General features: G+C 45.5%; 1 protein-coding gene across 11 annotated transcripts in view; it reads left to right on the top strand.

Annotated features, from left to right (window-relative positions):
* Positions 1-18,115, top strand: part of LOC111859112 (rap1 GTPase-activating protein 1-like) — a 107,046-nt gene that overhangs the window by 50,120 nt on the left and 38,811 nt on the right. For 5 of the 11 annotated variants that reach the window (XM_023841512.2, XM_023841506.2, XM_023841509.2 and 2 more), the window contains exon 2: positions 4,833-4,868. Coding sequence is in view for 6 of the 11 variants with exons in the window: in XM_023841506.2 (XP_023697274.1) it covers positions 4,833-4,868 (36 nt within the window). In the remaining 5 variants the exon portion in view is untranslated. Of the gene's footprint in view, positions 1-4,832; positions 4,869-5,712; positions 6,255-17,304; positions 17,740-18,115 lie in introns of those variants that run through there. The other 6 variants (XM_023841508.2, XM_023841507.2, XM_023841513.2 and 3 more) reach the window with 5 other exon arrangements.

Genomic DNA, 18,115 nt, shown 5'->3' with positions numbered 1-18,115 from the left:
AAGATTTCTTGCATGAGCATGAGATGCGTGAGAGCTGGCAGCCCTGACTTTGTGGTGAGAGATCCACAGCTCCCCGAGTCCCCATTAGCTGTAATACATGCAGTGGTCTCTCATCTCAGGTCTTCTGTAGCTCATGTTCTAGTCTGACCTAATGTGCATATTTGGACTGAAAAATTCTGGAATACTGAAATCCAGCCTTAAAGGATGTGTCAGACAAGTCAGAAAATCCAACATTCTATCACTTTGGAGCAACTAGGAACAAAAATAATGAAATAATGACCTCTTGGATATAATTGCAGTCTTTGGATGTTCATGGTGTACAGACAGTACTTTCTGGTCAAAGAAAACTCATGGACTATTCATTATTCATTCACCCTGTTTTCTATTTAATTACATCTGCTTTCCACTGCTGTCTAGTTTTCAGGTCTGAGATTACTGGATGTCTTGCTGAAATGAACTGAATAGGCTGAATCAATATTCAAATAAATATGTGACTAGAATATATGTAAAAATGATGTTTGCTCTTTGTCTAACTGTAAGTTTGCATCGTTGTCAGTGTATCCTTATTTCCTGGCAAAATCAGAACTAAAAATTCAAATTTTATAGGCATAGGAGTTTCTAGGTAATTTACAGCTAGATTTCACTGGATACATGGTCTGAGGCTTTTCACTTTTTGGTAAACAAATTTGCCAGCTGTGAGGAGTGTTTCTGTTTTGAATGACTGCTGCAGTATGTGAAATACCCCCCACTCTTTAAATAAACCCTCATCTGTTAGTAACGGCGAGCTCGTACTTCACTTTCCTAGCAATGGCACTTGTTCTGCATTTTATTCTCATTTTACTATGAGCCCCACAGCTACTTATCATGCTTGTCTTTAAGATCTTTGTTTGTTTGTTTTAACTCATCCCTGATAAGATGCTCCCCCCATTTCCCAAAAATTCTTATGGGTATCTGATAAAAAATTTTGAAACTCCCCAGATGTTGTGCTTTATGTGTTAAAAAAACAAAAAAAAAACCATCGATAGCCCCTGGACGTTTTCTGATCTCTGAAAAAACAGCACTTTCATCTCAGCAGTGTGAGAAGTGAGAGATTTGACAAGCTGACAAGTGTCTGGCTTGCCTAAGAGGTATCGCTGGTGAGGGTCCCTGTCCTCTTTTCTCCTCTATGTAAAGCGACACCTTTATCTGTGTGAGTCGCTTTCCCACATCCTCCATGGGCAGCCGGAACCGCCCCCCCACCCTTCGGCTCACCGAGGCTCATTCTCTCTGCGGACCCAGTTCCCCTTCTTTGAAAACACCCTTTTTCTGGGAAAGAGGATGTTGTGTGGCTGTCCCACGAGTCTTCTGAACAGGGGAGGGGTATTACTGAGGCAGAACAAGACAATGGGTGATTGGTCACTGGTGCCACTAATCATCGGTGCATTAGTGCTGCTTACCTGTAGACTGGGCCTCCATCCGCCTGCCTCATCGACAGCACAGCCAAGACGCACTTTATGTGCCATCTTTAAAGCTCTGATTTGTGTACAAGGCTATGCTATGAGCTTCTCCCCCCCCCCCCCAAATGAGCCCAGTCTGACCGCATAACATAATGACATGAGGATCTGGCATCATCATTTAAAAGTTCTGGGTCAGCAGCCAAAACATACTTTCAGTTAGACGGCCTGCGTTTCACTCTGATGCGAAAGCTTTGCCACTCTACTGTTCTGCTTTTTTATGTGCAACAGAAATACTTTTCAATCGCTATCCAAACCTGATTCATTCATAATTTGTCAACAGATTTCATGTATTTTAAATTAATTCCTAGGTAGATTTATTAAATTGTGTGCATTATGGACCTTGAATGTTATGCATCACGTTAAAAGGCAGTTTTTGTTTAACTTGAGCCTTATTTGTTAATTAATTATGAGTGAACTAGTTATAAATATGAATGTCTATAATTACTTGGTAGATTTACCTTTACATGAGTGAAGTTAAACAGGAGGGAGTGTATCCTCATGCCCATCATAGCCTGAGCCCTGGTTGAGGGAACATTTTTAGGAATTTCTATAAGACCCTCACCTATTTGTGAGCAGCCCAACATAACATCCTGATCATTGGAAGGATCTCACCGGTGGGATGTGGCGGGGGTGTAAATTTGCTAAAGGTGACTGGGGTGTTTTCCAAGCATTGCTAGGAAACCAGACTCACTCAGTTCAGCAGCTTATCTACAATAACCACTCGGTCTTGGTTTGTTTGGACTGTTCTGGTCTGCAGGTGGATCTTAACAGCATTTAATTCTCCGTCCTTGTTTCTCCTGTAGTTAATGACATGCTCTTTTTTCATTGCGTGATGTCATAATGAACTTGATTCTGCTGTGTTCTGGTACCTTCTCAGTTGCAGAGGACTGATCTTAATGAAGCCTTTTTGGAATTGAAGTACCTGGAAGAAATCCCTTGATGATACAGGGAGAACATGCAAACTGCACACACATGGAACCCTGGCAGAGACTCAAACACTGGTTGTAGAGTTGTGAGGCAACAGTGCTAACCACTGCACCACCATGCCACCTATTCTTTAGAAGACTTTTTTTAAATAATCCTTTCCAATTTGAATATATACAAATTCACTATGCTTACACCAACTGATCACTTAGGATACTTTCATTTTGATTCTAATCTACAGACAATGAGGCTGTGAGAAGTGTATTATTAAATAGTTGTAAAGATCTCCAAACCCTAACATTATGCTGACAGAGGTTCTTGTTTTATATTATATGAAATGCTAACATGTAACGTGTATTCATGCATGAGGTGTAATGTCTTTGTTTTTTTTTGTTTTGTTTTTTTGAGTCTCTGACGCCAGGAAAAATAATTGGCTCCACAGCGCCATCTACTGACAAACAGCGATTGACTGTGATTTACCATCGTTAAATGAATGATTGTTCTAAGTTCAAGAAGCATGTCAAGATTTATTAAATGGGGCAGACCACGGGCGCAGCCAGTATTTTTAAAATACGGAGGTCAAAAGGGTTGGCCCCTCCCAGGTGTGCCCCGTAATGGCTCATGGTTATTCGACTTGCAGAAAAACTTGACCTCGCTACGGTACACACATTTATTAAACGATTGTGCTCATCTTTTTTTTATTTTACGTAATTGATTTCTGATTAAGAATAACTAAAATACGCAGTTTTAATGGCTTTGCTGTTGCATCAGGCAGTTTTCGTTAAAGTACTTTAGATTGCGAATTTATCTGTGTTATTACACCAGAAACATGGCGCGGCACTGTCTTATGTTTTGTTATAGGTGAAGTGCTGGGGGCATTCATATTAAATGGTTATATCCATTAGTTGCTGGGATACTAAAAAACCTCTTCCCATGAATCTTTTCGCATTCATCGCTGCAGTTTTTCTGCACATAGCTGTAATTGATGGCCGCAAGACTTCTGCACGTAGACTGTCTGGCTTGATCCAAATGTGCTCGCAGGTTTTGGGATATTATCCGTTTCCCATCGCTGTTCTTTCATCCTGGTGTGAAAATTGCGGCATTCTGGGCAGAGAGTAGATCCCTGTGACGGGGGAGGGGGGCGGGAGGACTGAACAGGGGCTTTATTTGGGTTAGACAGACCGGGGGGAGGCAAACATGAGACAGTAAGAAAAAAATGGGCAGGGAGATCGTTTTGTTTCCAAGCTGAGCTGAGCATCTGTTCTATGGGTGGTTGTGTATTTTGGGAAGCTGGTAGAATCTGCTGTATGGTTTTATTTCTTGTGACCCCCGAATTATTATCAACGTCCTTAAACCCCACCACCCCCAACAGGTGAAAGCGCTGTTCAGGTTTTGCCTGTGATTGGAAGATCACTAGTTTGAACCCCACCCTCTGCAGAACAGTCACATGTCTGTGGGCTCTTGAGCAAGGCCCTTAACCCCCAGCTCCAGGGGTGCCACATGTTGGCTGACCCTGTGCTGTGTCCCCCCCCCCTTGCTGTGGAGAGCAAGATAGGACAGGTGAAGCATTCCAATGTGCTTGCGCAAATGCTAAAGATAATTTATGCTGGATTTGAAAGGATGGTTTCTGGCTTTGAAACTCATTCACACAAGTAGCAGGCAGAAAATGACATACATACCAGTCTACAATGTTCTGTCAGAGTTCACCTGGTCCTTATTAAATAGCTATAGCACTGGAAGTGTGACTGTATAGCCACGCAGCAGCATTGTAACCGGAGGTTTTCAGTAACCCAGTGATTGCACAGGTTTCAGCCTTTAATAAGAATGATAATAACTTAAGGGATGGTTACAGGAAGTCCTCAGGTGTGCTGGAATCTGCCCAGTGCCCCTCTGTGATGGCACCGACTTTCGTAATAGAATAGAACAAGCAGCACTGCTTTAAATGACAGTAATCACAGTGGGTGGGGCTTCTGCTTTGCGCAGCTGTTCATGAGGACCTGAAGAGGGCAGGTGGGGCAGTGTGTGGACTGGAGCGGGGGTAGTGCGTCTGTGAGCATAGGGATGAGGGAAGAAGGGCAAGGGGGGGGGGGGCACCAAGCTACACAGCCGGGCATACAGGAAGCGGCACTGCACCCGCCCTTCTCACCAACCCCAGGGGCAGCAGATGGCTGCGCGGTTACTTAACGTGGAGGCAGCGCCCAATGGGAGCAGGGCTGTGAGCGGCGCCTCCGGGCCAAGGTGCCGGGAGGTTTTCCAGGTCCGCACGGCCAATCGCGCTCCGGGCTGTGGGGTAGGCGCTATGCTTGTTTACGTGGCACACCACTCTTCGTGTCGCAGAGAGAGGGGACGGCAGACAGGGGGCGCCACTGCGGCCTCCGGATTTAATTACTCACATCCATTCTGTCTTTACAGGGTTGACAAGACCTTCTCCAGGGCCAGGAGTTTGTGGTGAGTGCTTTTCATTTTATCACCTCTCATACAAATTAAGGCCATGAAAATACAAAAAAACAATATTTAAGTAATGGATTATGGAGGAAAAGCTTGATCAAATAGTGAAAAAAAGACGTTGTGTAGTGTATCAGGTACGCAGGTAGCCAACTTGGTCACTATTCGAGGTGTAAAGTCGGGTTTTTTCTTGCGGAGGAGGCGCCCGTGGCAGCAGAAGCTGGGCTGCCCTCCCTCATCATGTTCCCATCTGCACTCTAAGAGCCAAAAACAGCCGTCCTGGGGGGTTTACTCTGCTCTCCCAGCCTGTTGTGTCCCACAGGTGCTTCTTCACTCTCCCATCAGACTTGATTCTCCCGTCATGTTCACTGATTAAGCCTCGGCACCTTGACGTTCATTTCTTTAAGAGGTTTCTGTGTGACTCACCTGTAATGAGCTGGATCGGGGCCGGCTAATCAGTAGCGAGCAGGTTTCCTTCCGAGTGGGATGTCTGTGAAAACCGGGACAACACTTTCCACACCCCTGCAGTCCACGAAGGGACCCTCTCCGGTACAGGCTCTGCAGGATGCCTCGTTGCCACAGCAACGGGCGACGGTGCTGCACCGCAGAGGCCGCCGAAGAGTGAGCATAACCGTGGTCAAGGCATCATGAGGGCACTGCACAACCCACTGGGCACTGCATGTGGGTTCGGGGAGCAAACTGGTGGGGATGGCCAACCCAAACGAGCCGCTCAGTGCATCTGCAGCTTCGCCTGTTCCGCGAGAACAGGCACTGCAGCATTTGGGGGAGGGGGGGGGGCATGCTGAGCAGCGCTCTGCACTGGGGCAGTGGCTTCATGAAGCCCAAGGACAACAGAGCGTGTGCAGCCATGAGCTAGACCACATCCCCGCTCTACTGCCCAGTGGCCGAGCAGGGATCTCCCAGCCTGCCACTGGCGGTTCATGCAGTGGAATCGGTTTTAGGTAAAGGCTTCGCACTCGTTCCAGCGTCTCCCGAGGAATGTGGAACCGCCTCATGTTTCACTTCGGTGAGATCAGCCGCTAAAAATGGCCGTCTGTGATACCGGGTCGCACCTGGGCAACTGGGAGCGTTAAGCGTGAGCCTCCGTTCTTGACCGCCCTCGCACGGAAGCACAGGTGACCTGCCCGGGACCAAGTAGCAAGCCGCCGTGAAGACGAGTGCTTTCCCGCGCGGGAAGTGGGCGTGTTTTCTCAGCTGGCGTCGCCACGCGCCGGTCATAGCGGCAGGAACGCCGATCAGCCTAGGCATTTTGGGCCTGACGGAGAAGCACTCCGTGCCTCATCGCACTGAGCACTCCCCCAACACTGTGGGGTAGGCCTCAGACATGCCCTGCCCACCTTTCCGAATCGGAAAACCCAGGAAGTTCTGGTGAGTTTAAAGGAATGCAATTTCAGGGAAGGAATTAGTATCAAACGGTTATGTTTTTTCTTCGTACGTCATTTGCATATATGGACTTATTGTGTTATCTCTACTTACCATGTACTTTTTAGTCTATAAATGCTTACTGCTTCATAGCTGTAGCTGTTATTTCATTTTCATTGGCTAAGATCCTTGATTCTTAATTGTAAGGTATGCTTAGTTGTCTGTTATTTTAAGCATTTATACAATTTGGGACAAAAAGGGTAAAATAGGGCTATTATGAAAACAAACCAGAAACGGGGAGGGGGGGGGGGCACACATTCATTCTTGTGGGGGAAAGAAGCAGCAGGTGACAGCAGGTGACAGCAGGTGACAGGAAAATAATGCAAACACATGCAGTTGCCTAATTAGTCTTATGGCACTTTCTCACTGCCACCAACAACCAATCCATTCTGGGAACTGCCGATTTTCCAGTTTCAAGTATGCAAGCCGTACCTTAGCCTTAATCACGCTGACACAGCCCCAATTACAGGGCCGAAAGCATGACCAAACTGAGCTGTCTGCGTCACCGCCATCGAAATGCAGAGAGATACCAATGTGCTGCTCATGGATTATCTGATCTGAAGGTAAAAGGGGTATATTCTATATGTTATTCATTATTCATCGAGATGTATCAGTGCATTCCCGATAACTGACAGGTTGAAAATTTGATGTGATTCTCACAAACGTGCTGGTGGAAATTAGCACACAGTAAATCATGATGTACACCGAGTGAACATTAAATAAGCGTCTCTTCGGTTTTACCTCACTGTCGCTCTCCAAACCCGGCCTTTACCGAGCCGACCCGTCTGCACTGGAAAACTGAAGCGAGCTGGAACCGCGCTGTAACTATAGTTTCTCTTTGAGGTACGGCTCGGGTACGGCACGGTTCCTGTATGCCAGTGGAAAAGCAATTTAAAGACATAAATCAGCCAGTGTTTGGACTATAAGAGGAAATCAGAGAGAGGTGCATGCAAACTGCAGACAGAGAGCAGTGGTGGCATTCAAAACCCCCTCCTCAATGCCCCCCACCCCTACACAAAACCTGTGCACAGACCACAACAGTTCAAACCATGATTGTAAAGCAACAAATCCACGCAGAATCGTCATATATACGTAAGTGTAACCATGACAATCAAGCATTTTTAGCTCTTGTAACTTGATGTTTTTCTTTCTGTAAATGACGCAAAGGTTTCTGATGAGTCAGATGTGTTTGCCTTCCTCAGGTGAGACACAGCTCTGGGGATGTACTTTGATGCAGATCTCACTTGTTGGCTGAAAGGTCATTTCCCTCAGCAGCTCTTCTGGCTCCTCCTGTGGTTTTTAAACCTTTCCTTATGTGTCTGAACTGCAAAGACAGAAAATTGCTTTTTGCTATTGGTACAATATGGCGGTGTGTTGGAGGGATGAAGCGTGGACCCTCTGTCTCCTGGAAGCTCCAAGCTTATCATTACGCTGCCAGACTCCTTTGTGCAACCCCTTGTCATCTGTCATAGATTGCGTTCCCTGACCTGAATAAATGCAGTTTGCTGATTCTTTTTTTAATTCCTGAAATTCATTTTCAAAATGAATTCGAAAGGATAACACTGGAATACAGGGGGATTTCATTTCTGTATGTGGGGGCCCTGGCTCTCTGCTGCCCTGTGAGAGACGGCTTCCAGGACTCTGGCAACTGGCCTCAACCTGCTGGTGTGGGCTGGTGCCCAGAACAAGGGTCTGCGAGTGTCCAGGAGCTCTGCTCACGCTTCGTATTCTGGTCGACCAGCCGAAACACAGACGAGAAGCACTTTGATTATTCAAGTCTTCTGTTTTCATTAACATCAGCTTAGATTTCCATTTTACATAATATCTTGGGGTATTATTTGATCCTGCAGCCTGTTTAGACTTATTTTACTTGTTGTTCAAAAGCTCTCTTTCATATTTGCAGGATTGAATGTAAAAATTGTCAGATGAACCCTAGATTTTTGCTTTCCTTCACCTCATGTGATTTGTTCTTAATATTTTGGTTTAAAACTGTCACTTTGCTGATTTTGGGCTGGATTGACCATCTGGCCCCCGGGCAGTTTGCCAGTGGCTGGATGGGTATGGGGGCCATGGGGACCCCAAAATTTAATCCCCATCCAGCCCTGTTTATACCCAACAAGAACAATGTAAGCACAGTACATTTCACTCATGCAATTAAATGTGACAATATATACAATATCCTGTTATCGCCATTGATGTGCCAAGCGCCCTCTAGTGTGCAGCCGCCAGCACTGCTTTGTGACTCCTCCAATCAGCACTTAGAGAAGCTCTGCATGGCTCCAAGAGATCTGTAGGGTGGTCTCTTCGAAAGGGAGGAGCGCATTGATTATTAACCATGAACCTAGTAAAGTATATAATATTTCTGTGTAGCTTCCGTCAATTTGAAATTGTGTTCTACTTCTGGAATTTCACATTACGTTAGTAATTGAAGATCATAATAGATGTGGCTGGCACTATGTGCTGTTACAGAAATCAATACCCTTCTGACCAATCAGATTTGCTGTAGTATAAAAGTTTCTGGGAAACGTTTATGTATGCCCTGTGTAGCGGATAATGATATATCTTGTAATTTACTGGGCAATAGAATATATATCACTCGTATCAAACATTTCAATGTAGATAGGATCTCTTACAGTGCAGTACAGTGCCATGCAATGCAGTGATCAGAGTTTTGGGGGTTACACGTGTCCTTTTCCAGGTGTGAAATGTTAACATTGTCTCCAATCCCTAATACTAATATAGACACAGTGATGCTCAACTTTTTTGACTAATATGCTTAAATGGTATTTTAATTGTCCCACCTTAATTCGACCCTCTTTCTACCTCCACCACTGATTATACCCAGAAACAGGATGCCCCCTGTTGCTTTGGGTGACTAATAACTGTTTCTAAAGCTCAAAGCCACAGGCTCCTACAAAATGATAGGTCAACCTATAGAGACTTGATTCCCAGTTCTCAGGGACCCACAGACGGTCCACATTTTTGCTCCCTCCCAGCTCCTGGTGGACTGTCTATGGGTCCCCAAGGACCAGATTGGAAAACACTGCTATAGAGCGTAGTAGGCTTACAGGTTTGGCACACAGGTGGTGCCAACTGGATAAACACCTGAGGGCTGAGCCTTTGTCCATCTGGAAAAACCCCTGCTGCTGATTTGTTGGTAATGGATTTGTGGCAGAAAGCGGAGCAGATGGGTCACTGTGCAGTTACACCTGCACAATGAAATGCTGAAACCACTAGCAGCTGGGAAACCAGGGTTTGTGGTTAAGAATGGCAGCCCATAAAAGAGAATAATCTCCATGTGGGGTCCAAGCTTAAGAGTCAGATGGGGAGCACTGCTGAAAATACATTCTGCTGCCTCTAAATGCACGTAATAGTGCCCCTTGTACTTGACACTGTAAATGATACAGCTGGCATTCAACCCACACTGCAAACCTCATCCAGATTAGTGTTCTGAAAATGTATCCCTCTCAGCCACGGGGGATGGGGATCTGCATCCACACTTTAAACCTGTGTTCCCCACAGTCGGTCCATGTTTTTGCTCCCTCCAAGCCCCTTACCAGGCAGTCCACATTTTTGCTGAACAGAACATCGGGAAACTGGGTTTCCCTTAAACATTTCAGGTCACATGAGCTTTACCTTCTGCTGTAAATGTGTTTTACCTGTAAAGTGTCTTGCTAGCTGTTCAAATTGTGGCTCATGTTGTTTAATACGTGTTGCACTTGGTGGCTGTAGGACAGGTGAGGTGTTGCTTTGGGGAGAGAATCAATGGAAATGCAAGATGCCAGAGATGAAGTCATCCTCTCAGTCTCTGCTAATTTCCTGCCCTTAGGTAGGTATGGCATTTATGCAAGGATGATGGAACTTTTTTTGGGGGGTTTTATTGAGTACGTTTTCCATATCAGATTAACCCCTGCTCTTTACTAAATCATTCTAATATTCATAACAATGATGGGTTGAAAGCACCTCCATTTCATTGTCTTATGTTGATTATGGATTATTAGATTATGGACCAGGTAAAACAAGTGTTTGAGTCCTGCACTCTGTACTCATGTTTGGGGTCAAACTGACTCCAATTTTATACGTTTTGTGATTTATTTTTACGTTAATTCACTTCAGATTTTTCTTCTGCTAAAGGCCATCCCATAATTTTTTGACCATTTGATGGCACCAGAGCTCCAGTTTTCGCTCCTTACTCTCCACACACACGATGAAGGCAGATGGAAATATCTGGGAAATATCTATTTAATGCCTAAAATGTGATGACTTGTCCTAAGGAGATCGAAATGTATAAATGGCACACACAATTTCAAATGACATATTTTTGTAAAACTCAAATAAATTTTGTACTTTTCCTACAGGTTTCCTACAATTGAATTGATTTTCTGCACTTAAATTACATTAGATAGTAAGATGAGATGAACTTTATTAATCCCATAAAAGGCAATTTCGGTGTTACAGCAGCAGATATGGACAGGATCAGACAATACATACAACATAAGAGCACAGAATAAAGGGGCCCTCCATAATTTTTGGGACAAAGAAATGTTTTCCCATGGTCTACCCCTCTGCTTCGCAGTTTAAAACTCAAACATCAAACAGCTCAGATGTGATTAAAGTGCACATTCCAGACTTTAATGTAAAGCTATTTGCATACTTTTCGGTTTATCCATGTAGAAATTACAGCACTTTTTAAAGACAGTCCCCCCCCCCATTTCAGGGCACCATAATGTTTGGGGCATATAGCCATGGTGTGTTTATTAAAGCAGTCATGTTTAGTACTTTGTCGCATATCCCTCGCATGTAATGAGTCTACGATTCATAGACATCGGCAGGCGCTGAGTACCGGTGCTGCTCTGTCAAGCCTCGAATGCAGCGGCTGCCTGTCTCGGGGGGGCTGTCCCCATAAGATTCCTCTTCGGCATATGGAAGGCAGGCTCATCTGGATATAAATAGAGTGACTGGCTTGGCCATTCAAGAATGTTACATTTTTTTTGTCTTTGAATAACTTCCGTGTTGCCTTAACAGTATGTCTTGGAACTTCATCTTGTCGCAGGATGAATCGCCGTCCAATGAGTTTGGAGGCATTTAGTGGAACTTGAGCAGATAAGATGTCTTTACACACCTGAGAATTCTTTGTGTGACAGCCGTCAGCATTCACATCGTCAGTGAAGATGAGTGCAGCCAAACACCCAGGCGACCTGGTGCGCTTTGGATCTTGGGCAGTTGCTTTTCATCTCCAAACTTTCCTCTCGCCATCATTCAGGTTAATCTTGTTCTCGACTGTCCATAAGACCTTTTTACAGAATTCTGCAGGGTTTTTTTTGCAAACTGTAATCTGGCCATCCTGTTTTTGTGGCGTCTTGCAGTGTATTTATGTTCACAGAGTCTTCTGCAGATATTAGTCTCAGACAAAGACACAGCTGCCTCCTGAAGAGCGTTTCTGATCTGTTGGACAGACATTTGGGGATTTTTCTTTACCACACTGAGGATTCTTCTATGATCAGCACTGGAGGTTAGGGACGTTCAAAAAAAAAAAAAACAGTTGGAGGAACTTAAGGTGCTATTTGTATATTTTGTTCCCTATTGAGTGGTGATCAAATACAAAAAACTGAACCAATCTGACATTTAATACTGCCTCAGTGATTAAAGATTGCAGAAACGTAGATAACAGCAAGGCTTAAAGCTACTGCAGCTTCCTGCAGATCCTGCACATGCCAGACAATCCTTAAAACGTCTCAAGCTGCAGCAAAACAACTAAAACAAAATCACTAAAAACTAAACTACACAGGATACTAATGCTATAAATGCCTATAGGGCTGGTGCTGTAGCGTCACCTGAAGGCTGTGAATAAGCAGACATCAACCTGTGTGTGAAAGACAGGGAACAACCTACCTAGGATGGGGTGGCAACTCATCACAGGGCACATAGATGCAATTTGGTATGATACGTTGGGTACTTTCCCCTTCGCATTGACTTCTGGATAATTACCAGTACCACAAGCTCCAGCACCCAAAGTACCACAGCAGCTGGGGTACTTTTTTGGTACTTTGGGGTGATACTTGCAAACGTATTCATTGTGGATTGGCTATATAGCCTGCCTCTGAAACGCAATACAACCGGTGCATTGAGAAAAGTAAACTAAGTTTAAAAAAAATAATAAATAATGGATGCGTAGACAAATGAAGAGACCCAAGCTTTAACTGCAGTCTGGCTGGAAGAACAAGATGATGATCAGGGTGCCGTGACAAGGAATTTTAAAAAGCATTTTGTGTAATGTGCCAGGGCTGCACGGTATTGGAAAGTTTTCAAGTATCGCAATGAGATTTTGTTGCAATACATACTGGAATATTCAAAGTTCAAAATAAGTTTCTGACAAACCTGTCTGGGAGTGAAGGATGAAAATGATTGCCTCGGAGTACGGATGCAGAGCTCACGCAAAAGCAACAGTGGTGCACTTTAAACTGACTTTTAAAGACATATACTAGATAATAAGAAGGAACAATCATTTAGGTTCCATGTCCGCTAAATGTAACATAACACACTGGGCAAAGACACTTGATAGGTCTCTAGTGGGTGGCCTTGCTCATGCTCTGCCTCTAGATGTGTGTTTTGAAGTGAAGTCCTTGGTTTTCAGAGCACTAGCAGACCAAGGGACCAGTAGTACCCCATGAAGAGCCATGCACTGCACACTGGAGAAGGGCATTGTGGGCTCCCCAGAGCTTACCTGGCACTGCACACTGGAGAGGGGCGTTGTGGGCTTCTCAGAGCTTACCTGGCACTGCACCCTGGAGAGGGGCGTTGTGGGCTTCTCAGAGCTTACCTGGCACTGCACACTGGAGATGGGCGTTGTGAGCTCCCCAGAGCTTACCTGGCACTGCACACTGGAGAGGGGCGTTGTGGGCTCCCCAGAGCTTACCTGGCACTGCACCCTGGAGAGGGGCGTTGTGGGCTTCTCAGAGCTTACCTGGCACTGCACACTGGAGAGGGGCGTTGTGGGCTCCCCAGAGCTTACCTGGCACTGCACACTGGAGAGGGGCGTTGTGGGCTCCCCAGAGCTTACCTGGCACTGCACACTGGAGAGGGGCGTTGTGGGCTCCCCAGAGCTTACCTGGCACTGCACACTGGAGAGGGGTGTTGTGGGCTCCCCAGAGCTTACATGAACGGTGCAAATGGGTAGCTTTGTGTAGAGTACTAAATATTTCAAACAATCTTGGCATTTGTTTAACATGTTCATAAATGTGTAAATTAGGACTTTGCCATCTTGTTCATTTGACTTCCTCTGCCAAGCCCTGGAGGATGGGCTCCTCCTTTGAGTCTGGTTCCTCCCAAGATTTCTTCCTTCTAGGGAGATTTTCCTTGCCGCCGTTGCCTCTGGCTTGCTCACTCGGGGCTTTCGGCAGGGATAATGTAAAGTGCTTTAAAACAACGTAATATTGTGAAAAATGCAGTATACAAATAAAAATGAATTGAATTGAATATTACACAGATCTATGTAAATGTATATAGGGTCCCCCAATTCTAGTCCTGCAGGGTCAGTTTGCAACACATTTGGCAGATTTTCCTGCTCAAACACACCAACTAAACCTGGCAACTGAGGTGTGTTTGAACTGGAAAATCTGGAAACTGTGTTGGATTCTGGCCCTCCAGGACTGGAACTGGGGAACCCTGGAAATGCAAAAATGATTGCATCTCTGCAAAGGTCTGTGATTAAAAACTGCCTGGTTTATGTGAGCGAAAGATATTACAGTTGGGAGACTGAATATCAAAGAGCTAAATTTACCACAGTCACAGGATTCTTGTGGACAAGTCATTTCGAGAGTTTTGGACAGCCCATCTGTTACGTTAGGTAATTCTTCTCTTTGATTGGTACAAGCACTGTTCCTGTGATCCTGAAAGCTAACCTGCTCCAGAGCGGTTTTAATGTGTAGCATGAGTTGCCGTAGTGTTCGAAAACCAGTGTTGTGGGTTCGAAAAGCCAGAATAGAGTTGCCACTACTTATCCTCAAAGTTATCTAGCTAAGCAAGGAATGTGATTTTGTGATGCAGGCCCCAGGGGTATTCTGTGTATGTGGATAAAAAATTTTGGTCCTTCAATGCCGCAGGAGAATTGGATTAGCCAAAGTGGATTAAATGACCCAAGATTACTGAGCGCACCTGGCCCTGCAGGACTAGAATTGGGGGACCCGATATACATTTACATAGATCTGTGTAATATTCAATTCAGTTCATTTTTATTTGTATACTGCATTTTCACAATGTTACGTTGTTTGAAAGCACTTCCCCCCCAAGGAACATACACTAGGGTTAATTATATAAATATAAATCAATGTAGAAGACTTAATTCAACGTAACAATGTGTTGATGACGGAATCATTTAAAACGATATACAGCCAAAATTTACACCATTTTGACATTTTTACCGTGTTTAATGTAGCTACTAGCTAGCAGTAGGCGTCTGCTGACATCAGAGCAAGTGCGACGTTAACTAGCGATGGCACGTGAGGTGCAGCGATGCCTCAGTTGCCTGAGCACATATTTCATTTGACAGCTCAGGCATTTCAGTGGCACCAAAATTAGGTGCTGAAATCTGTGCTGCAGTACGGTCAGATTAATTACCTGCGTGGTGGATTAAGTCCTTTTAGCGATATCTGCCAGGCACTAGTGCATTTGTGACTGAGCAAAACAGTCTTAGTACTGCCCTGTTTTCTGAGAGAACTCCTCTTAAACACTGCAAAAGGCCCCGCAGTGCTGCACACCATGAAATCCTGTCTTACTCTGCCGCCTTACATTCGTGCTCTTCACCATCACTGCATCCAGCCCCTCACTGCGCATCTGGGTGAAGGGCCCGTGTAAATATTACTTCTCCATCTGCATTTCCTCCCAGTCTGGTATTATCCCGCTCTCCTCCTGATGACACACAGCACCCCACACACCGAGGGGAGCAGCCTAGGCCACGCCTCCTTCACTGGCCACACTGTTACCTGCCATGTCCTCAGTCCAGTGGATGGCGGCCTGATGGGGGAGAATCACCTGCTCGAATCTGACTCCCAGCCCCAGGGGAGCCTGGGTGAGAGTAGATGGGGCTGTGATGCATTAAACTGGGTGGCTTTTTGCTTCCACTTGGGCCCCCTCAATGGCTCAGTCGACACACCAGGAGGCCTGTGAATATCAATATCAATAGAATATCAATAGAGCCATTGAGGGATAGGAGTCTGACTTAGTAAGGAAAAGTGCTAAAGATGCCCCAGATGATCGTTTGAACACAGACACTGTTAGTTACTTATGATCATGGGGGAAGTGATATTCCACCAGACCAGCAGAGGGTAGGTGTATTGCAACACACACAAATGCAGTGTAGTGAAACACATAACTATAAAACTGTAGATGAATGTTTATCAGTCTAGGCTTGGCTGGTATTATAGTAATAAGGCATACAGTGAAATCCTTACAACTGGTGGAATTCATCACCGAAATTTCCAAACGCTGGAATCGTGTTGCTTTTTAAAATACCGTATACCTTGGTATAATGTCTAGACACTATGATAAGTTCGATGGGGAGGTACCTCCGACCTTCCTCATACAGCTGCTCACCACAGCTACTTCAACAACAAGAACAGCTATCCTTTCTCTACTCTTTTGTCGTTGACCACTGATCTGCGAAAGTCAGTGCTGCCACCTACTGGAAATACTTAATAATCTTGCACGTGCGCAGTGGATGCCCCGCAGTGCGCACGCTGACCGCAGCCATGCACAGCCAACCCCTGATGATTCTGTCATGCCCCCCTCATCTGCAACCGAAAGCGCACATGGAAACGTGAAGCGTGAATTGGCCTTCAGGATCCTTACACTCCCGGAGGTTCCCCTTTATATGCAAATTCACTCACACAGTACCTTGTTGGGGAGGGTTTTTTTGGGGGGTAAAGAACTGTCCTTAATTTGAATTTGAGCCGCCTTTCAATACCCGGTGTACACTGTATTACCTATGATTTTTGCTGTTCAATAAACCGTCATTTTGCAGGAACGAGACTCTGCAGGTGGATTCCTCTCGCTAATGTGCTAAATGCTAATGATATTTTACTAGCAGCACTCTGATTACCCTAAGGAAGAAAGATAAAACTGGTGGTGAGGTGAAATGCGAATCCAAAAAGTGTTGCATTGGTTGCAGATGCGCGTGCTTGATGTACACTGTAAGCGCATCCTTGAAATCTAGCCCGTTGGGTGAAAAAGCACCTTTAAGGAGAGAGTAAGTGCTCAGAGCCCCCCAGGGAACACAGTGAGCACCTCTAGGGACTCATCAGTCGCTTCCTGTTGTCCACATCAAAAAGAAAAAAATTCTGGGATTAATTTTCTGACATTTTTTTTCCAGGTTATTTTTGTGACCTATTTTCTTTTGCAGTTCAGTTTCACATTGATTATAGAATTTAATACAACACTAATGACCCTTATTGGCCACTATTCTTCATATGACTTTTGGAGCTGTATGTACCTTCAGATAATGTGTCAGTGTCATGTTGCTTGTGCATTTATTATGCACCATTATCCTACATTATCCTCACACATCTGTCAATAATACCAGCTTTCCCACTGAGCTACTCTATATTTGCTCCCTGATATTTCTATGATTAATTTAATCCTACGACCTGGTCATAATAAGTATTTACAAGATGTATGGTTGGATGGATGGAAGGATGGATAGATATTACTAGTAATTTGTTTTTCAGCCTGTTGATTATGAATCTCTTACAATTAAGTGAGATTCACTATTATGGGATGCTGACAAAGCTGAGCTTTGTTACAATGTGATGGGTGCAATTACTTGATTGCACCTTTTTTTTTTATATATATATTTCCAATTTTGGTTTCCCTGGCAACAGCCCCAGCCAGGGAGGTACGTCGTTTAATTACTTTTCGGCATTTGGAAATCGAGGCAAGGCCTCATCTGATAGGCAGGCTTCACTCTCTTTACTGCGCCAGCTTTTAGGGGGAGGGAGAGAGAGAAAGAAGGAGTGAGAGAGAGGGAGAGAAGGAGAAAGAAGATGAGAAAGAGAGAAAGAGGGTAGGAGAGAGAGAAGGAGAGATCAAGAGGGAGAGAGAGAAACAGAGGGAGGGAGAGAAACAGAGAGGGAGAGTAAGAGGTAGAGAGAGAGGGAGAGAGAGAAAAAGCGAGAGAGCAGAAGATGATACAACAGCTACATATGACAGGGCGGAGGAGAGCGGCTCTGGCAGTAGGTAGATGAGAGGGAAGCAGATGAAACGAGAACTCCATGTGACAGGGTCCAGCCTCAGGTAGACGAGAGGGAGAGCGTGTGTGACAGAGAGAGAGATCGAGGCAGCGTGGGGGAGAGATTCCTGCTCCACCATCGCGACGGGATCCCGAGGACGCGTTTCAGTTCCACACCCTCCGGCAGACCAGAGGCCAGCCCACCAGTGAGTGAGTTTCTGTGACGATGCGTCTGCTCACGCTGGACCGAGCAGGGGGGTGATGCAAGGGCTTAACCTGGGCTTACCGCCGATCGTGGCGGCATGTGCGAGGCGCCACACGTGTGGAGCTGGGGGGGGGAGGGGTGGGGGACTCCCAGGCTGCACGCTGATGAGATCGGGGCCACTGATCTCCAGTGGTGCCCATGGGGGGCTTATGGGAACCTAGGCCACCCTGGGGCATCATCCCACTGGCTGGAGGTGTGCAGTGGACAGGGCTGCCGCCCCCCAGGGATCACTGGCTGTTGCATGGACAGACAGTTTACCACTACTGGGACCAGGCTCCCCTGCTATGGCACAGCAAAATAGCCGTTTATGTCAATTATGCA

The sequence above is a fragment of the Paramormyrops kingsleyae genome, chromosome 6 (assembly GCF_048594095.1).
Source record: "Paramormyrops kingsleyae isolate MSU_618 chromosome 6, PKINGS_0.4, whole genome shotgun sequence".
Lineage (NCBI taxonomy): Eukaryota > Metazoa > Chordata > Actinopteri > Osteoglossiformes > Mormyridae > Paramormyrops > Paramormyrops kingsleyae.
Note: the sequence above shows the minus strand (reverse complement) of the source record. Positions and strands in the feature narration are given on the sequence as shown.